We start from the raw sequence: 19,466 nt of genomic DNA on the forward strand, positions 1-19,466 counted from the left end.
GGCAGTGTTGCCATTGCAACAGAGACAAATGGACGCAGCCCCATTATGACTCCAGCACCCACATACTTACTTGTACCTGCAATAAAACTCTGGCCTACAGCAAACAGGAAAAATACAGACTATGCAGATAAAAGCAGCTTACTCTAAGATCAGTAAGGGCATTTCTATTGAGCGTTTCACGCTCGAAAATGTGTTGCCATCAAAGCTAGCAAGCATCTCCAGGCTTTCAGCACATTATAAAACCCGTTATGGCAGTTTAAGAACACGAAATGCACGTGGGAAGAAGATCAACAATGATACAGTATGTCATGGTGTTGAAAGACACCTACATATCTAGTTTAAACATACTGTACGTGTGTCACGTTTAGTTGAAAGAGCAGCAGATCGATGTGTTGACTGTGAATCCAGATCTAATTAAGAGGCACCGGAGCTGACTGAGAGGCAGGGCACAGGGGAGTGACTCAGTGACTCAGTGACTCACGCTGGAGAGGATGAAAGAGTGAGAAGAGGCTCCTCCACACCAAATGGCTCAGGCTCCACGCTAACAAACTGTCGAAACCACCACGTGGACGCATGAACTTACTCATCCATGAATGAGCACCGCTTCTAAAGAAAGTTATCACTGTTGAGATCAAAACCTGACAAGAAACGCTTCCCTCACAACCAAGACCGAGTCTGTGTCACCTGTGCATCTGATTTACCAAAGTGTCTTTGATCATACTGAGCAGGCACGACTAGACATGGATGATTTTTTTTTTTTTTTTTTTTTAAATATATGCATTAAGTAGAGCCAACATTTTAATAATACATTAAATAAGTTATGAACTTTTAACACTCGCAGGAACTGAAAAATGTGACTGCAGATCCGGTGACTGCAGATCCAGTTTGGTCAGAGTACCCAGAGCTCCGGTCTGCATCAAGACTAAGAGGCTAACTGGGTTAAGCTTTATTTGCATGGTTAAAACCTTCCAATTATTAAAGCTTTGAGAGCTTTAGCACAAATCAAAGGAATACAAACAAAGGAACATTTTAAAGAGATTACCCATCACCACCTTGTGGGACCGTCTGATGTTCAACACATAACCAAATTAAGTGCAGTTCTTTGCAGTGTTAAAAAGGATCTGAACAATTAAATTAAAAAAAAAAAAAAAAGAAAAAAAAAGAGAAGTTTTACAGAGACAGGGATGCAGCAAATTCACCAGTCCCTTTCATTTTTAATCAAGCCAAAACCCCACAAACTTTATATCCACACCTCTCATCAAGGTGAGAAGAGAAGAAAGTCTGTCAGTGTCAAATCTTTGGCTTAGAAAGTAAGAAAAATAAATAGATTAATAAATTGGAGACACCAAGATTAAATGGATGACACTATTGACTTGTTCAGCTTCAAGCCAGCCAGAGAGCTGTCCAAATCCTCTCCAATTGAGCCGACTATGCTTGACTAGAAATCATGGTGCACGGTGGCCGATATCAGGAGCAGAGCAAGAAAGTCATGAAAAACAGTGATTCATGAGGAGAGACACGATGGATCTGGGGGAGGATAAGAAAACAATAACTCCGCCCCTGGATCTAATAATTGACCCTCCAAGTCCCTTGTCAGAGGGACAGCAATCAAACCCTAAATGGAAATCTGAAGGGCGAATTCTGCAAATCCACAGTCAGCCCTTACCCTGGGCACACCCACGAAAGAGCAATACAACAATGAAATCTGGAAACATGAGCCAGTCCTGCTGCTGATACATGTGCTGATAGTTTACAACAGTGTGAGGTAGCAGGCTTATCTGTAGCCGTTCGACTAAGATATGCATAATGATAATTTTTTCTTGCACTCTGCATCCATAACACAAACAGGCATGGTATTTTTTTTTTTACACGTGCTGCGGGGGGAGGAGCCAGAAACGCCACTCATCGAGCAGTTAATGAATCCGTTATGAGAATTTGTGAGTATGTGGGAGAAGCACAACCTGCAGCAAAACATGTTTTAAAAATAATCTGGGGGCAAAGCTACGGAATGTTTCAGCATTTTCAGATTTAACTGTCCTTCCTGGCTCTAGAAGATTCTGTGGAGGGGCGACTTTGGACATGAGCAATATTAAGCAATGTGTAGTCGCGGGTTTAATTAATCTTTTATCTATCTTTGCAGCAGTCTGTAATTTCTGCGCATTTTTTAAATAGACAAAATCAAACAAGAACAAGTGATTAAAATGTTTTTAAGCTCAATCTTGATGACTTTGCTTTGTGGGATGATCAGTGTGCAGGAAAAAACTCTGGTACATTCACCACCTCTTCTGAAGAATTCATAAAAAAAGGATCTGTGTGTCACTTTTACCAAAACTGCATTTTAGGACAGAATATTTCTGCAGCCAGAATGAAATGTGAGGGAAAGACGTCTCATCATCCAGATCAAAGTTTTCCATGTTTTATGCAGCCAGCGTTTGTGTTTTTTGGCCATTTAAAATATGAAACCTGCCTGGAAAAAAAATGTCTCCCATTTCATTTCTAGCCTTTTGGATTTTTCCCTACTTTTCTAAAAAGTATGTGTGCAAACTCTGTCAGAGCTGAACCAGATGAATGAATCTGAGTGAATGAATATTGGATCTCTTGACAGCCAGGCCATCTGTTCTGTAATTCAGCCACTTTCACACTTATGACTTGCATTCTCATCTTAACACCAACAGATTTTTTCCCTGAGCAAGCCTGCTGCATCATAACTGCAGCCTGAAACGACCGGCAACAGACAGCAGGACCTTCTACAGAACATGTGACCAAATGTGTGTTAAGTTAAAGACAGGTGGGTAGGTAACGCCTACCATGACGCTTCTTATAAAATCTGCAGCGTCACATTGAATAATCAGCCTGTAAACTGGAGATAAAGCCATCTTTCTACAGCAGATGTGTTCATAGACATAAAATAAATGAGCATTAAATGAAAGAGCGCCTGGCTCCATGGTTCTGCAGTGCACCAAAATACTGACAGCAGGCAGGAAAGCTTGCTATAACTCCAAATACAAGGCTATTGTGCATAATGTTATAGCAAGAATATTAGTTCTAAATTTTAAAAACAATGTAACCTGAAATACTAAATACTTGGCTACACTTGAGCTACAGCAGTGGTCCCATCTGCTGCTTTACAGGCGTTTATAAGACTACCTACATAAATGATGAATGGAGAGCTTCTGCAGACTCCGGTCTGTTTGTGTACATCAGGAAACAACTCGTGGATACAGTCAAGCAAAACGTCTTGCCCTGAAAATATTTTTAACATATTTAGAGCATTAAACTTCCATAAGGAGACACATATTGGCAGATGTTTTGCTAGCAAGCAGGTTTAAAAAAAAAAAAAAAAAAAAAAAAAAGTGTGCTGTTAGAAAGTATACCAGCCACCAATCTATTTAACTTTGTCCATCAGTAGAAATTTAAGTTCTGTAATTCAGTGATGATCGTCCGTTTTATTTTAGCCATTTTTCATGTTAAAGTTCAAACATTCATTGTGCCTGCTGAGACCTGCTGATATGGGAACTGTAAAGCCTATGAGGAGACTGCCTGAGGTTACAACGGAAACAGTAAGACACATTTTAACCACATTTCTCAATACGGTGCCAACCTGTGCCGGAGCTTTTTATATCACGTTCAGTGACCGAAGATAACCTGGTGTCAAAGCCTTTATATAAGCCAACAGCCTGGGGTGCAGACGAGGCAGTGCCAATGAGAGCAAGTGTGTAGGAGGGCAGGATTAAGACAGATGTATGAAGCATCATTATGGATAAAGATGCTAGAAATCTCTGGTTTTGTGGGTATTGTGACCACGCTGGCAGAACAGAAACACCACTTGGGACACAGATGCACTGCTAATAAAACATCTGGGCATGGCAGACACTAAGGTTTCCAAAGTAGAAGAGCAAATAGACAGTGTATGCATGTCAGACGGGGCAGGATGACACACGTCAAGCGGGCATGTTGCCTTTAATGGAAGAAGCTGCTTGTGCAGAGTTCATCATTGTTGGACAGTTAGCTGCTGATACAAGGAGGCACCACGGTGACATTTTTATATCATGGAAAGGCACAATTAAATTATAGGATTTGAAGGAAAACGTCAGTGCGTTCTGCTTACTTTGTTTACTTCACTGTCCACTACTCGTTTTGCATTAAGAAAGAAAACTGGGCACTTTGCATGGCACTGCTTGCTGTACCATGCAAACTACACCAATACTCATGCAAAATATTATCAGGATGTCCTAAAACCTCCCTGAAAAGCCTTCAGTTAATCCAAAATGCTGCAGCAAGAGTAGCAACAGGGACTAGAAAGAGAGAGCATACTTCTCCTATATTGGCTTCCATTCATTGGCTCCCTGTTAAATCCAGAATTTAAAATCCTGCTCCTCACATACAAGGTCTTAAATAATCAGGCCCCATCTTATCTTAATGACCTTATAGTACCATATCACCCCATTAGAGCACTTCGCTCTCGCACTGCAGGCTTGTTGTTTCTAGAGTATTTAAAAGTAGAAGGGGAAACAAAGCCTTCTGTTTTCAAGTCGTTCTTCTATGGAACCAGCTTCCAGTTTGGATTCAGGAGACAGACACTAGCTCTACTTTTAAGATGAGGCTTCAAACTTTCCTTTTTGCTACAGCATAGTTAGGGTTGGATCAGGTGAGCCTGAATCTTCCCTTAGTTATGCTGCAATGGGTGTAGGCTGCTGGGGGATTCCAAATTCATTGAGTGATTCTTCTTCAGTCACCTCTCTCACTCACTATGTGTTAGTAGACCTCTCTGCAGTGAATCATACTTTTTATTCATCTCTGTCTCTCTTCCACAGCATGTCTTTTATCCCGTCTTCCTTCTCTCACCTCATCCAGTTGCAGCAGATGGCTGCCCCTCCCTGAGCCTGGTTCTACCAGAGGTTTCTTCCTGTTAAAAAGGAGTTTTTCCTTCCCACTGTTGCCAAGTGCTTGCTCATAATGGGTGACCTGATTGTTGGGGGTCTCTGTATTACTGTAGAGTCTTTACCTTACAACATAAAGAGCCTTGAGGCGACTGTTGTTGTGATTTGGTGCTGTGTAAATAAAACTGAATTGAACTATTAAGTAGTTCAATCTGACCATTTTTCAGTTTGGACAAATAAATCTAACAATCTAATAAAATAAAATCAGAAAAGCCTCAACTCTGGTTAAAATAAATACAATTAATTTTTAAAATTTCAAATAAACAAAATTAGATGTGATCACTTTAATAAGCGCACTTTAAACTTTAACTCAGTTACAGTTTGTACTAGAGACAAAATTCAAAAGAGATTTGGAAAGTGGAGATGATCAATGTTAACAGGACATTCGGGGTCCTGTATGATACTTAGATGATAAAACTATCAAACATCATTCATCAAAATTCCCACTGTGGACAAACACATGACTGACAAAGAGTACACATGAAACACAAGCCTTCCTTTATCTTGCTTTCATAATATGTCTGAATATAGGTATGAAGACAGAGGCAGAGGACATGACGCTGCAAGAGGTTTCTTTTTCTCCCCTACTAATCAGTTTTGTCAGATCACGTTATTTGGAAGGAGAAGCAATAGAAAACAAATTTACGTGACTAACATCGCAACAGGGCCAAACGGCTGCCTCAAGTTCTGTGGCAACAGTGCTTTAAGGTCGAGCAGCGCTTACACAGCACATGACACAATGGCAAGGAGTGCATCATTACATTTAACATATTTTTAACTTCTCACACTCACACACAGTGTCATGCTTACAAAGAAACAGCAAACTTGTTGGGTGCGTCACCATTGAAATCATCTTGAAAATCTGAACTGCGTTATACAATCACCTGCCATTCTGTTAAGTACACCTCACCGTCTTCAGAACGAGGTCCTCTGCCATCGATAAAGCATTTATCACCCAGAGAACTGCCTATTACTGAACCTCTCCATGCCTAAATGAATCAAATTGCTGCCACGTGGCTGATACCCACATTAACAAGCAGATGGATAGGTGTACCTAACAAAATGACTGATAAATGTGTAATAAAGACATCTTTTGAAACTGAAAGTGGCAAATACCTGCGATAATTCAACAAGGTCAACTGTAATAAAACTGAGGTGATGATGTAGGTATAGTAGTGTGTTTACGGAGCGGAATACATTCTTACCCCTTGGTTTCCATTAAATCTTATCAATGGCGATGATGACAGGACCTGTGAAAAGAAACAAAAAGATTAATTAACGTCAGCCAAGTTACCACAAACACCTTTTGTTTTTTAATTAACTGCTCATGTATGGATATTAAAACTGTTCAGTGAGGGCAAAAATGTGATTTTGAAACCGTCAGCAGTAGATTAAATGGTAACAATGGTAATAGATGGTAACAAAGTAAAGCCATCATCATTTCCGTCCTTTGTCTTCAGAAAATATACCAGACACTTTGCTAGCTCCTGTACCTGACCCGGGTGAAATCTGTTTATTCCAGTGTAAATGAACTGTGATAGATGGGGAAGACTGTGAAAAATCCGCCCAACGTTGGAGAAGCAGAAGCAGTCACGGGTGTAAATGAGGAAGAACAAGAACAGTAAAAAAAAAAAAAAAAAAAAAAGCTGCCTGCAATCATGTGGTCACCTTATGGCTCAAGTAAACAATACAGAAGAGAACTTTTAAAAAGGCATGCTATGTGCCGCAGACCACAAACACGTATGGATTAGTTTTTATGCTGAAGAGTTGATGGTCACATCAATGGTACTGAAAGCAGTAACGCACGAACACCAGAAATAAACCAGAACAGACCATTTCACACTTTCTAACAAAAAAGACGTGAGCGAGACAACCCATTTAATATCACAAAATTAAAGTGACAAAATTGTGACCTCCCACAAGCAGCAATAATTTTGTAAACACGGGAAAAGCAGCACAGAACAGAGCTTCCAGAATGCTTTCAAGGGAAACTGCGTTTCCTCACGAGTCCATTTCTTATAAATTTTAATTCTTTCAGTTTAACGATTCTCAAAAAAGTGGAAAAAAAAACAAAAAACATTCCCGGACTTGGGGGATTTAAAAAAAAAAAAAAAAAGAAAAAGAAAAAAATTAATAATAATACTACTACATGTGCATTCTTAAAACAAATCTGGTGCTGACGCTAAGACAAAGCAGGGAGCGGCACAGAAAGCCAAAATTAATCAATCAGCTGTTTGCTTCAACCTAAACTGGACCTTTGACAGTGCCGGTAGCTCCAGATGAAGCCTTTTTGGGGCGTCAGCCTCACAATTACAGGTACTGTGGGTACTGTAAGTACCGTTAAACATTTAAACAGCACTTTGGCTTTTCTGATGCTGCTTTAGTGGATTAAATGTGATCAAGTGAGAGTACTAAAAAGTTCAAGAGAGGGTAAGCCTATTAAAGACACAACATGCTTTGTATTCTTGCCTGATCCTGACCCAGAGATCTAGCACTTGCATATAAAGATAACTGAGTTGCTATTCTGTGCGGTTTCACTTAAATTTCATTTTATTTTTTAAATTTCAGGCCTTAATAGTATGGACCACATTTCTAGCATAACGGCCGGTGCAGAACGACTGCACGTCTCTACCCATTATAAGCCTACTGGGAGGAACTCTTGAAGCTTTCTGAACTGAGTGGTTTCTGGCATATTTCTTATGGACAAAGTTGATTGGCTATGCCTCAGACGCTAGTGAGGATGGTCTCTGCCTATCCAACTACCTTTGGAAAAGCCCACAAACTATTCTGATGGTCATCAAACCACATTTTGATATATACCATGGTGACGAACTCATCATGAAGGGTACTGAAAGAGTTCAAATACAAAAGAAACCGGTCTGTATAAAATTGTGGGAAATTTTTTTTCCCACCTTAGTAAAAGCTCTCCAATGATTTTATGGTGTTTATGGTGTCACTAGTTTAAAGGTCTTCTGTAATACTGTAAAATGTTCATTTTGTGGATTTTTTGGTCCTATTTAGAGCTAAACAGCAGACAGATACGTTTTAGCGCATGGTTAACTCATCTTTGACAAGCCTCTACAGCGAGACCACACAGCTCCATCCTTTACACATCAGATCTGGTTTTAAACTACGACGATTGCAAAATAATCAGCTCGACATTTGAAAATCACCAGTGTGACGTTACTTCAGCTACGAAGATCCTTTATGTGCTACCTGGCTTATATGCCTTTAATGTTAGGCTTGTGACACGCCCATGCATACTCTGACATGTGCCTGAAAAGGTTTACATTACTCCTGCAACGCTCGCTGTCCAATCACAGCACACACACCTGTGCAACGTCCTTAATTCCTTCCAAGAAATGCTGGACCTTTGGAGCAGGTTTAGACAAATGCTACAACCATTAAACCAATTAATGGACCTTATTAGCTTAACTGTTTTTACACATAAAAATTGGTTGAAAGAACTATTTAAAAATTAATTAATTAAAGGGCATAATCAACTGCAACATTAAACTGTACTGAACCATCCTGAATGACTTAATCGTTCAAATAAAGCCGGGACTTTCTCCATTCATTTCTGTAATCCACTGTAATCCAGATGTCAAACACTATACTCAACTCCCAAGCAACATTTCAACAGCATAAAGGTCCGCCTCCTCTGAGGAACAAAAAAAAGAAAAGAAAAAAAAAGCTGCAGTTCAATGGAAACAATTGTGAATTCTGGCAAAGGAATTTTCTCCATTTTATGAAGGAAATCTAGACAAGTTGTGCAAATCCTGCCCAAACCCTTCTGCCAGAACTTTGGAGGCTTCAGCTGGTTTTGCTAACTCTCCTGGTGTGTGCGTTTCTAGCTTGTTTTGACACACACACACACACACACACACACACACACACACACACACACACACACACACACACACACACACACACACACACACACACACACACGGATAACACTATCCCTGCTAAAACGATCATCGAGTCTGCTGTAAAGCTGATTTATAATTATTGCTTAATAGCTCAGCTGGGAGTGCTGGACTCAAAGAAACTGTTCTGATGATCCAAAATAGAAGTGTGTTAAATACCTTTTGCCACACCCTTTAATTTCCCTTCCCTTAACCGCAGCCTGTAAGATTCAACGGCGTCTGAAAAACAGCCTGGGCACACATTAAGTTGTGATGTGTGGCACCTTCCTGACAGACAGCCATCTGCCATGTTCAGTTCCGCCAAAGAGTTCTTCCTGTTAAAAGGGAGTTTTTCCTTCCCACTGTTGCCAAGTGCTTGCTCATAATGGGTCACCTGATTGTTGGGGTCTCTGCATTACTGTAGAGTCTTTACCTTACAACATAAAGAGCCTTGAGGTGACTGTTGTTGTGATTTGATGCTATTTAACTGAACTGTACTGAATGCGGAAAAAGAATGCAGTCTTTCCAGAACTGGTTTCTGGTAACAGCTTTAAAAGCCTAGCTTAACCTTGCTGTGTGTTCACTGTTTACTAGTTAAACATAATGCACTGTTAAAAAAAAGAAAAAAAAGAAAAAAAAAGAAAGACTGCTACTTGAAGCAGCAGTGTCTCAGAGACTCTAGTTCTATTATTTGAAGTTAAAGACTTTGTTGCGGAACAAAGGGAATGAAGCGAAGTAATCCTGGCAAAGCAACTCTGCTTGTACTGTACTAAACTCATAATATTAGAAACCAAAAGAAAGGAAGAAGAGAGGGGGAAAAAAACAGAAAATAAAAAAAGCACAGCCTATCCGGGGACACCACACCTTTCATGGAGCCAGTCTCCCCGGTCTCCCCCCTGCAATGTTTAACGCAGCACCAGTTTTAGCACCCTATGCCCTCCCCCTCCCAGCAATGCTAACATACTGCTACCCTCAGCCTGTTCGTTTGAATGGGCTGCTGACATGTCACTATTCTCTGGGACCTGAGCCCAGAACGTTCCACAGAGCTAACCTTGGGGACACAGTACAGCTCCTGGCCTCAGACTGAGCATGCGGATGTCCCCACACAGTGCCTACTAGCAAGGAAATGAGGACCAGCAGGGACTTGGTGCCAAAGAGCTAATGAAGAAACTAAAAATCTGTCAAAATGAAAGCTTAACTTCTGAGTGCTTATTTTCCCCCTATAGTATTAAAAAAAGCAAATGATGCTTTAAAACTTGATTTTCAAAAAGAATGTAGAACGAGTCCTTTTCAACTGTAACGTACGATTGATGGCCAGCTTTGAAGCGACATCCCCATCCACAACACAAACACAATACATAGCTAACGGAGTGCTACTTCACATTACCGCCGCTTGTTTTGGACGTGCAGAGAAGCAGGACACAGACTAACTTTTGCCTGTCTTCACACCTCATCAGTCACTGCAGAAAAGTGTTCAAACCTAACCACATGTGCTCATTTCTAAAGAAAGAGGAGGGGGAGGAGGTCAAACGCTTTTTATGTTATAACCTCAACTGGGGCACACCTGATTTTAGTACAGCTCCGTTTTGCACTGCATCAGAGTATTACTCAGTCAGAATGGAGTCTCTCATACATTATGCAATGTTTACATCCAACAGTTAGGGAGTATCAGACACTATGTGAAAAACAATTCATGAAAGACATCTTTTCAAATCTGATTTCCAAACATTAGATCAAGTTAATTGCAAATTAAGAGTTGGGGTAAAGAAGGCTTAGCTCCTTTTATTGACGCCACAGCTTTTGACTGCATTAGACATCCTCAGAAGTTATCCAATTTGTCAATGATCCGTTCAGATATTTATTCAGTGAGAAGTCCTCAGCATGCTTATAATTTGGAATAGTCCTCCTTAACAGGAAAAACAACAGGAAACCCTGACCTGAGCTTTTAAGATCTTGTTAGTGAGATTTTGGTATTTCCTAATCAAACCTTGCTCAGAGTTACCAAACATTTCATTAAACACATCATTAGCCTACTTGGCCACAATCTTTTTAAAAGCTTAATAACAAAAATCTAAAGGGGTTCCTGACTATTAATGTGACAGGGTCAAAAACTAGATGGCACACAGGAAATTACCACTCAGATTAACGCAGAAACTATGTGAATTTGATTAGTTACACAAGTGCAACTCTCCAACAATGCAGACTGCAGGGGAAGTAAAGGCATGTCTTTGTTTGGTTGTGAATGTGCACAGGAATAGCCAGGACTAAATCCCCATGGGTAGGACTGCAGTCAGGTGTTTAGTTGCATCACTGTCACACTTTTAAGGTGCTCCACCTGTCTAGGATTTCAGAGGTGGAAAGAGCACTATGTGCCATGTACTCTGCAGGGGTAAACTGGTACTGGGTGTTCCTAGTCATAATACAAAGTGTGCATGCATTTCTGCAGTGCTTCTTTTGCGTGTCTAAACCCTGAAAATAGAGGTGGCAGCACAATAGCACACACGTATAATTGGGCTAACTCTGTGTTCCATTTACTGTAAGATCTTCACCTCTAGAAGGAAACCCTTTGAAGGGTTTTAAGTTTTCCATCTTTTGATTCAGAGCTTCTTTTGATCGCGTGCTTGAATTGAAGCATTACTTTAGCCCTGCAACAAAGAAATGGTGCACACATAATCTGCACATGGCATCTGACAGGTTTTTTTTTTTTTTTTTTGGTTTTTTTAAACATACGCTTATGGAACAACAATTTAAAAACAAAACAAAACACAAGACTACGCCTTGTGTCACCCTAAGCTTTTATTCTCTGTTTAATTACTACATGTATGTAAAACTTGAGTATAAAAACAGAAAGCAGTCTCATTACAAAGAGAGACATTTCTCTGAAAAGTGAAGTGAGCAAAACAAACTAAACTCATTTAAGATCTTAATAGAAGTTCTTCAAATAGTCTTCTTCTTCTAAGGCCTTGACAAAAGTGATGTGAAAGTGGAGACTCAGCAGGCATTCAGAGGCTCCAGAAGAGCAAAAACAAGCAAATGGGCAAAACAGTAAGTTTACCAATTATGCAGAAAATGTTTCATTTGTCATTATAAACCTTTTACACACTTAAGACCATTAAGCTGGGCTGAATTCCCTGGACTGATAACTAAGATTTGATTTTTGATTTTTTTTTTTTTAATAAACAGGATCATTAGTAGTAGCTGGACTTTTTAATTAGTGCAACGATATGAACACTCAGGCTGTGCTGAAGAGACTGGTCGCCGCATCTCACACCATGTTGATACAGCCAGCAACAAACCACATGTTAGATTTTTTTAAATACTGAGATTACTAGTGTAGCAATAGGAGAGCTTCCTGCAGTAAGTTAATGAAATCTTATGATAATAGTGTTGCAAATTGAACACTATGAAATATGTAACCAACGGTGACTATATAGTACCAGTGTGCAGGGAGTTCAGAGAACAGGTCTACAAAAATTAAAATGGTAAAAACGTGGTAATTCTCACGTTTAAGGTCATTGTCTCTGGCATTTCCTGACAGTTTTCCAGCCTGGGTGATATTTTTAGATCCCTGGAAATCCCTTTATGACCACTTGGGCTGTGACCTCTATTTCACCACGAACTTCAACTTCTCTTTCACACTGACCTGAATTTGTACAATGGATCATTACTGATGATGAGAGGCGGGCTTCCAGCTTTGTTTGAGAAGTTTTACAATTTCCAAGCAGGAATCCAGGGATTAATGCAGATGCGCAGTTTTGAGGGGATCTCATAGAACTCCAAACAGACAGCTATACAAATCACCATGGTTCCGCAATACTTCAATTAGAAAATGCACAGCTGTACACTCACTGGACACTTTATTTGGTATACCTTGCAAATACTAGCTTGTACCGTGTTTTACGTTGAGACAGGCCTTTGTGGCAGAGATTCAACAATACTCAGACCAGCCCATCTGGCACCAGCAACCATGTTCACAGTCACTTAAATCACATTTCCACCCATTTGGATCCAATCAGTTAATCCTTTATTTGTCAAAATTGCCCGTACACGTTGCGTGTTACGCGTAGGACTCAGGTAGTATTATGCGTAACACGTAGTACACCCAGTTTGAACTTCAGCACACTATCTTGACCACATCTGTGTGCAGTACATTCAATACATGTTTTTAATAATGCTGCATCATTGGTGAAGAGTAAAAACAGCTGGACAACCCTCCGTACAGCTTTGTGACAACTTAACCACTGCCATGCAAACCACATTTGCACTGTTCTTCGTTTCCTGGCTTTTAAAAGTAATCTGTCCGTGATCTTACAGTAATATATTGAGTTTGGGAAGTAGCAATGATGGTTGGAGGTAGCTCAGAGCTACTTATTTAAATTTAAAAAAAAAAAAAAAAAGTGTAAGAAATGAATGTACCTCATTTGTGCAACCGACCTGTGAACTGTGCAGTAGGGGTGCAACGATACACAAAATTCACGGTTCAGTTCAATATTTTGGTGTCATGGTTCGATATTTTTTCGATACAAAAAAAAAAATGTTCATGCCTTTTTAATTTGTCATTTATTAAAATTATAAATATATATTTTAACTCAAAAGTACAGTTTTTATATTTAATGTTGCTGAAACAACAAAAAATTAAATCTATCTGACGGAGAAATCACTCATCTTTGGAAAAGAGAGTTTAGTACAGAGAAATGGCTCTTTCCAAAATAAAAGCTATACTATACACTTCTTCTGGGGTATATTCTCAGCAGCATCTTAAACATATCAGGTCCCCATAAGGAGAATCATGTGCTTGTTGTTTTTGTCTGCTTCCACTTGTCTTTGCACTAGGATGATGTCGGTGTAAATGTGCAGTCATATTAGTTATGTTCCCACTAGTTTTGTCAGCGTTAATCTCGTTAAAAGGACATTAACGCCATAACGCGGCAAATCTCCTTTAACGAGTTACCGCGGATCGCCCCGTGCGTGGGGCTGGACGGCGTCAACATGTTAACAAGCTAACTGCGCTAACGCACTAGTTCCCACCAATTGAGCATTGCGTGGCACATCCGACATACTGTTTTACTTTTATCCATGACGCACTTACCATCAGGGTCATGCTTCACATGAAAACCAAGATAGTTCCAAACGCCAGATCTGAATGAGGGTGGGGGAGGTTCAGTTTCGGGTAGCGTTGAGGCAGCTTAGCTTCTGTCTTGCTAGCTTGCGCTCCGCTCAGTGGATCTGCACTCGACAGTGCAGCCTAGGCGGAGTAGTCGAACACAGATCCACTGAGCGCTCAACACAGACAGCATCGTCAGAAGAAAAGTTGATAAAATAAATAAAAAAAAATTTGTGTTGTTCAATACATATGCGTACCGAACCGAAAGCACTGTATCGAACGGTTCAATATCGATATGAGTATTGTTGCACCCCTACTGTGAAGCCTGTTAATTTTAATCTGTGTGAACTGATCTTTGAGCTAGCACATGCAAAGTGTAAACACTGTCCAGTGTATGTAGTTGAGCTACATTGACACCCTACAGATGGAAAAATTCAGTTTTCTTACTCCAACAGCATCGGAGGTCCAACACGAGAATAATTATTGTGTGTTCCAACCTGCTTTCTGAGGTAGAAACACACACAAGGATAGACGTGAACATAAAAGAGGAATCTCCTTTCAAACTCAGTCTTTTCAAATGTGGAAAAGCCTGCATTGAATTGGCAGATATTTCTTCAAGGTCCAGCCTAATTCAGGTTTTCTGAATTGATGAAGCAGTCTTTCATGTATTACGTCTGGGCATTTATTCTTTATCGCTACAACCCACTGAGCGAAGTAACACCTTTAAAAACGAAGGTTATGTGTGAATAAAACTCAAATGTGCATATAATTTGTTCTGGCGCCACAGTCACACTACTCATTTGTGCCTATTTTAAGCATTTATGATGCTCCACGTATGATTAAAAATTAAAAGACCAAACCATGACCCATGCACTGACTGAGCTCTTGGAAAGGACATACCAGGTCATGGAGACATTGTCACTTGTGGTAACCTTGCCACAGGGCACAGGAACACCATGACATTTAGAGTCGTATTTGGCCTTAGTGGTTATGGTCATCTCTTGCAGTGTCCCATGCTCTGCTGAAACTGAGGAGTAAGCATTCCTTAAATAACCGTAGCGCTGGCATTAGCCAACTGGATTCATGCAACAAAATCCCCACCCAGGTTCTGTTACCTCCCCTACCGTTCCCATAAGGTCTGAGACGGGGTTAGGTGGCCAAGCCCCCAGCTTACTTACAACTTCCTTAGATACAAGTGCTTTAATTCAGAATTACACCGTTAAAACTTATCCTCACAGATGAAAAACAACAGAAAGGGTGTCAATTTTTCACCCATGATGGAGAAACTCAAAAGTTCTTTATCTAGAGAAGAAATTTAAGCTCTGGACAACAATTTGAGCAATTCAACAACTTTCTATCCTGACAATTCCAAAGGCAAAACATGCTTTCGGTTACACGTATCAGACAAATGCCACTTTAGGTTATGAAGAACTAGACTTAACGGAGCGCACTCACATCTCATACAACTCTTTATAAAGTTCAGGACTTCAAGCGAATAAAATGTGGAATATACTGCACATAAATCCAGACCATAGATCATCACGGGACTGATGCCAGCACTGATGTTTGTCCTCATGAATACAAAATTCATTCTTTTCCTCTCACTACAACACAAATAACTTGTCAATGCCACTGGGACTAGCTACCCCTCACCAGTATTCCTGGTTTAAGTTATTATCATGCCAAATGTTTGTAAAATCTATCATTACCGAACGAAGCTTGGTTCCCTGTGCAGATACTGTGTGAAAGTCTTCAAGTCATTACACCTCATGACAGTGGTGTAAAAGTGAATTAGAAGTGAGTTTGTCGTTAAGACGAAGGTCAATTGGGCATTTCTATTGTCAAAACAGAGGCGTGAGTTGGGTCTGTGTGCATGAGAGAGCACGCACCTGTATGGGGGCTTTTGGACAAAAGGCTGTCTCTTTGATGGATGGACATGTTAAGTTTTAGATTTGAAACTGTCTTTTGAGATAAGGAAAAAAAACCTAAAACCCCCAAGTACTATTTCAGCACACTAGTCAAGCTGTTTTTTCCTAGTACTGTGCTATAAAAGTCATGCAGACATAATTCAAAACTTATCTGTACTCTCCATAACCTTCAGCTCAGTGATGCCGGGTAGCCTTACTCATTTCCTTGCTTATGTCACAGCTAGTAGGAAGAAGAAAGAAAAAAAAAAAAAAGCGAGTGAGTCTCTGCTGGCAGTCCCGTAGCAGAAGCTCCAGTTCACCATGTCCTCAGACGTACCAAGAAAAAGCCCCAGCTGACAGTCACGTCTCATTCAGCCAGCAGTGCAACAAGACATGCTTTATTAGACTAATACGGCATCTAAATGAACTGAATCAGCTTTCCGTCTGGTCCCGTGTTTTGTATTTTGTTAGCTTACAGAGGAATGTGATCAATAAGCCTTTAAAAATTTCTTGCTCTCCCACAAAGCAAAGCGTGTAGTGACTTCACTATGACACAATTAAGAGTTCACCTCTCTTCCTCTACCAGCTCACCCCAGCAGTTGGGTGCCAGCCAATGTTAGAACAATCAGGAACTCTAAGGGGGGAAAAAAGCAACACTGAAGGCAATTTAGGCTCAGGTTTGAGGCAGTGGCATGAGTGATAGGGATGTTTCTGAGAAACAACAGCAGAGATAGACCGTACGGACCAAAGGGAGCGTAAACTGCACATAGCTTCAGTCTCAGATGATCCTGTTGATTTCTTTTTATTCAAATGAAGGCAGAGTTCTTATATTTATGACCTAATGAAAACGGATAACAGCCAACCACAGGCAAATAAGAATCCCCAAACTGACGTCAGTCCAACAACTCTCACCACAATTTATGGCATGTGAATGTAGGAAGACGGGGTCTTCAGTTGAGAAGAGCACCGCTCCTGAGCCCCAGTGTTAGCCTTTGTTTGGATTTCATTCCAGTGCTTTTAAATATGTAAAGCTCTCATTTGTGTAATTAACACAGCAGACACCTACATTACTAACATTATAAGACTGATTATCTTCTTTAGAGGACACACGTGCACACCTATGCAGGACTGTTCTGTGTCACATGGGTGGTTTAATAATCTCTCATCATCTGTCCAATGAACCCGTTGAAGTCATAAAAACAGTGCTTAACTGCCTCTGCAGTCCTGTGCTTATTGGCATATAGCAATCCCAAAACTAAGCAAGAGCTCAGAACCTGCCGACCTCAGAGATGCCGCTCAACACAAAAAGTTTGAATGCGAATCGTGAACCGTTGAGCCCGCCAAGAGCCAACATCCCCACAATGAGGCAGCAAAGTTTCTATCGCCTTACTACTCCAAAACCACTCACTTCTCTATATCGTCCACACATCTGATTAGTCAGTAGCACAGTCATTCAAACTGTGAGTAAACTCTTTCCCTGTTAAGTCAAATAACAGGGAAAGAGGTCAGGATAATCTCACAATGAGCTATACGAGTTTAGCAACACGTCTGTACGTCAGTTCAAGGGCCACTTTCAGGAGAGCATCTTCTGGATTGTGAAACACGTTTTCAATTCCTCTGACATCCATGTTATCAAAGGAAACTTCCAGCTGACCAATTTCCTGTGTACTCTGAGTCGTTTAATGCAAATTTGAGCCTTTGCAGATTGGATGAGCACTGGGCAGCAGTATATCCTCAAAGCTCTGCCAGTTCAGTGTTTGGAGCCCATTTCGGGAGGTAGCAACGACCAGCTGCCTCCTAAGGGAATTTCCTAGTCCCACAGTTAAGACAGTGTTACCAAATCAGTAAGCAATGGCACTCTGTGACCTCCCACAGCTCATAGAAAACTGCCATAACGTTCATCTGGCCAACGAACGTACTAGAAGGGCAGCGGTTCTCCCCACTGGTGGGTTATAGAGTCATGTTATTGGGAAAAATACATGTGGAAAATTTAGCTTGGTTGTCAAACAGAAGAGTTTGACATCCACCGTGGAACAGGCACAGGACACAGACGGAGCTGTGAGGAGAGCATTTTCTTAGATTAATGGTTTAAATAACTCGGACAGATAAAAAGTTAAAAATCAAATAAATTGCCAGATATTTTCTGGCAGGTTCACCCATCGATAACCATAATAATCAGTTAATTTAGCATTTCTGCCAAATAAATACCAAGTGTTCCACAGTTTTAACAATTTGCTTGACTAATCTAACATTCATATCTGCAATGAACTCTCACCTTAAAGTTTTGTTTTTTTAACCTGCACCCCTGGGAAATATCAGGAAGGCATGATTAAACGCTAAAGCTTAAGATCTGCGAGATAATAATAAGTTTCTGCCTCCTTCACGAGACTGGAGGCAGATGCCAGATGATGAAAGTTTTCATGGGAAGCAGTCAGGCTGGTAACAGCAGTGGACAATCGGTATGGCACGTTTTCAGCGGGTAACGTAAGAAAGCTCACATGGCATGTGTTTTGATAAAATTGTGGACAAATGCACTGCTAACAGATCTCTAAATCACAACACCAAAGTCCTAAATGATCATCATTTCCTAATATAACCATCACAGATACCTTCTAATGCTCATTCCTTCCATGTGCCTTGTATTTGATTAGGCAGACCTCTTCCTACAACTAGTGGCCACCCTGTCACAGTTTACTGTTGTGGATTGTCAGCTGCAGTCCTGCTGTACACAGCCACTGAAGCTGGAGATAAGGCCCTTTCCTCCTGGCCTGTCAGCTTTTCCCTGTCAAATATTTATAGAAGCTGAAACGTTAGATGGCCACCATCAGACTTAAAGCTGTGGACACAAGAAGCCGAGTAAGAGCAAAAAGCAACCCAGAAACCCACGAGCTGAATCTAGTGTCCAGTAACTTCAGACGATGTCTAAAGCTGTAAACTGAACATGATGAGCATTTACTGGATGTGAGGAGGGGGGGGTTGGGTAAAAAAAAAATGCCCATGTTTCGCATGAATACCGAGTACTTTTCCAAAGTATTCACAGCCGAGCCAAGGCTTTGAGAGAGGTGTACAGCTTAAAGTGAGCGTACAGGGCTCAGATAACCGACGGCACCAGATACCCTCATGTGTGGGCAGTTTGATGGCTAGTTTAGCTAGCAAGGTTCCCCCCCCCCCCCCCAAAAAAAAAAAACAGAAGGAGAGAAATGACAGGGGTACCAAACTTTCTGGAAACATCTGTACACGCGCCATAAATGACTAATTTTCACTGATAATTCTTTTACGTTATAAAAGACGTATTTAAGCAAGACAAGTGGCCGATACCAAGTTTACACAGAGAGGCTGAAACAACGCGATGAAGTAAGCGGGCTGCGGGTCCAGTGGCACCGGGCTGGAGTGAGGGGTGTCTGGGTGTAGCTACAAAAACACGGAAAACCCACCGAGCACCCGGCCACAGCCGGGGCTCGCTAAACTACACGCTCATCAAACCGAACCGGCCGTGGACCTCAGCGTGAAGGCAGGCGGAGCGGGGACCGACCTCCCTCCGCCTGTCACAGCCGCCAGCACGGACTTCGGGAGCCGACCGGGACGGCACGGAACCGAAAAGGCGCCG

At 41.0% G+C, this 19,466-nt stretch overlaps 1 protein-coding gene and 1 long non-coding RNA gene across 2 annotated transcripts in view; both read right to left on the reverse strand.

Moving 5' to 3' along the window:
- The window catches only part of ell (elongation factor RNA polymerase II), a 33,658-nt gene that overhangs the window by 13,787 nt on the left and 405 nt on the right, over positions 1–19,466 (reverse strand). Inside the window, exon 2 of the mRNA XM_040040084.1 lies at positions 6,146–6,190. Within this exon, the coding sequence (XP_039896018.1) occupies positions 6,146–6,190 (45 nt within the window). The remainder of the gene's footprint in view (positions 1–6,145; positions 6,191–19,466) is intronic.
- On the reverse strand, positions 14,302–19,463 carry LOC120738687. The gene is made up of 2 exons (XR_005697040.1): positions 14,867–19,463; positions 14,302–14,834 (listed from the first exon to the last, which is right to left on the reverse strand). It is a non-coding gene; the product is annotated as an uncharacterized LOC120738687 (long non-coding RNA).

This window comes from Simochromis diagramma, unplaced genomic scaffold (genome assembly GCF_900408965.1).
Source record: "Simochromis diagramma unplaced genomic scaffold, fSimDia1.1 OVJJ01000026.1, whole genome shotgun sequence".
Lineage (NCBI taxonomy): Eukaryota > Metazoa > Chordata > Actinopteri > Cichliformes > Cichlidae > Simochromis > Simochromis diagramma.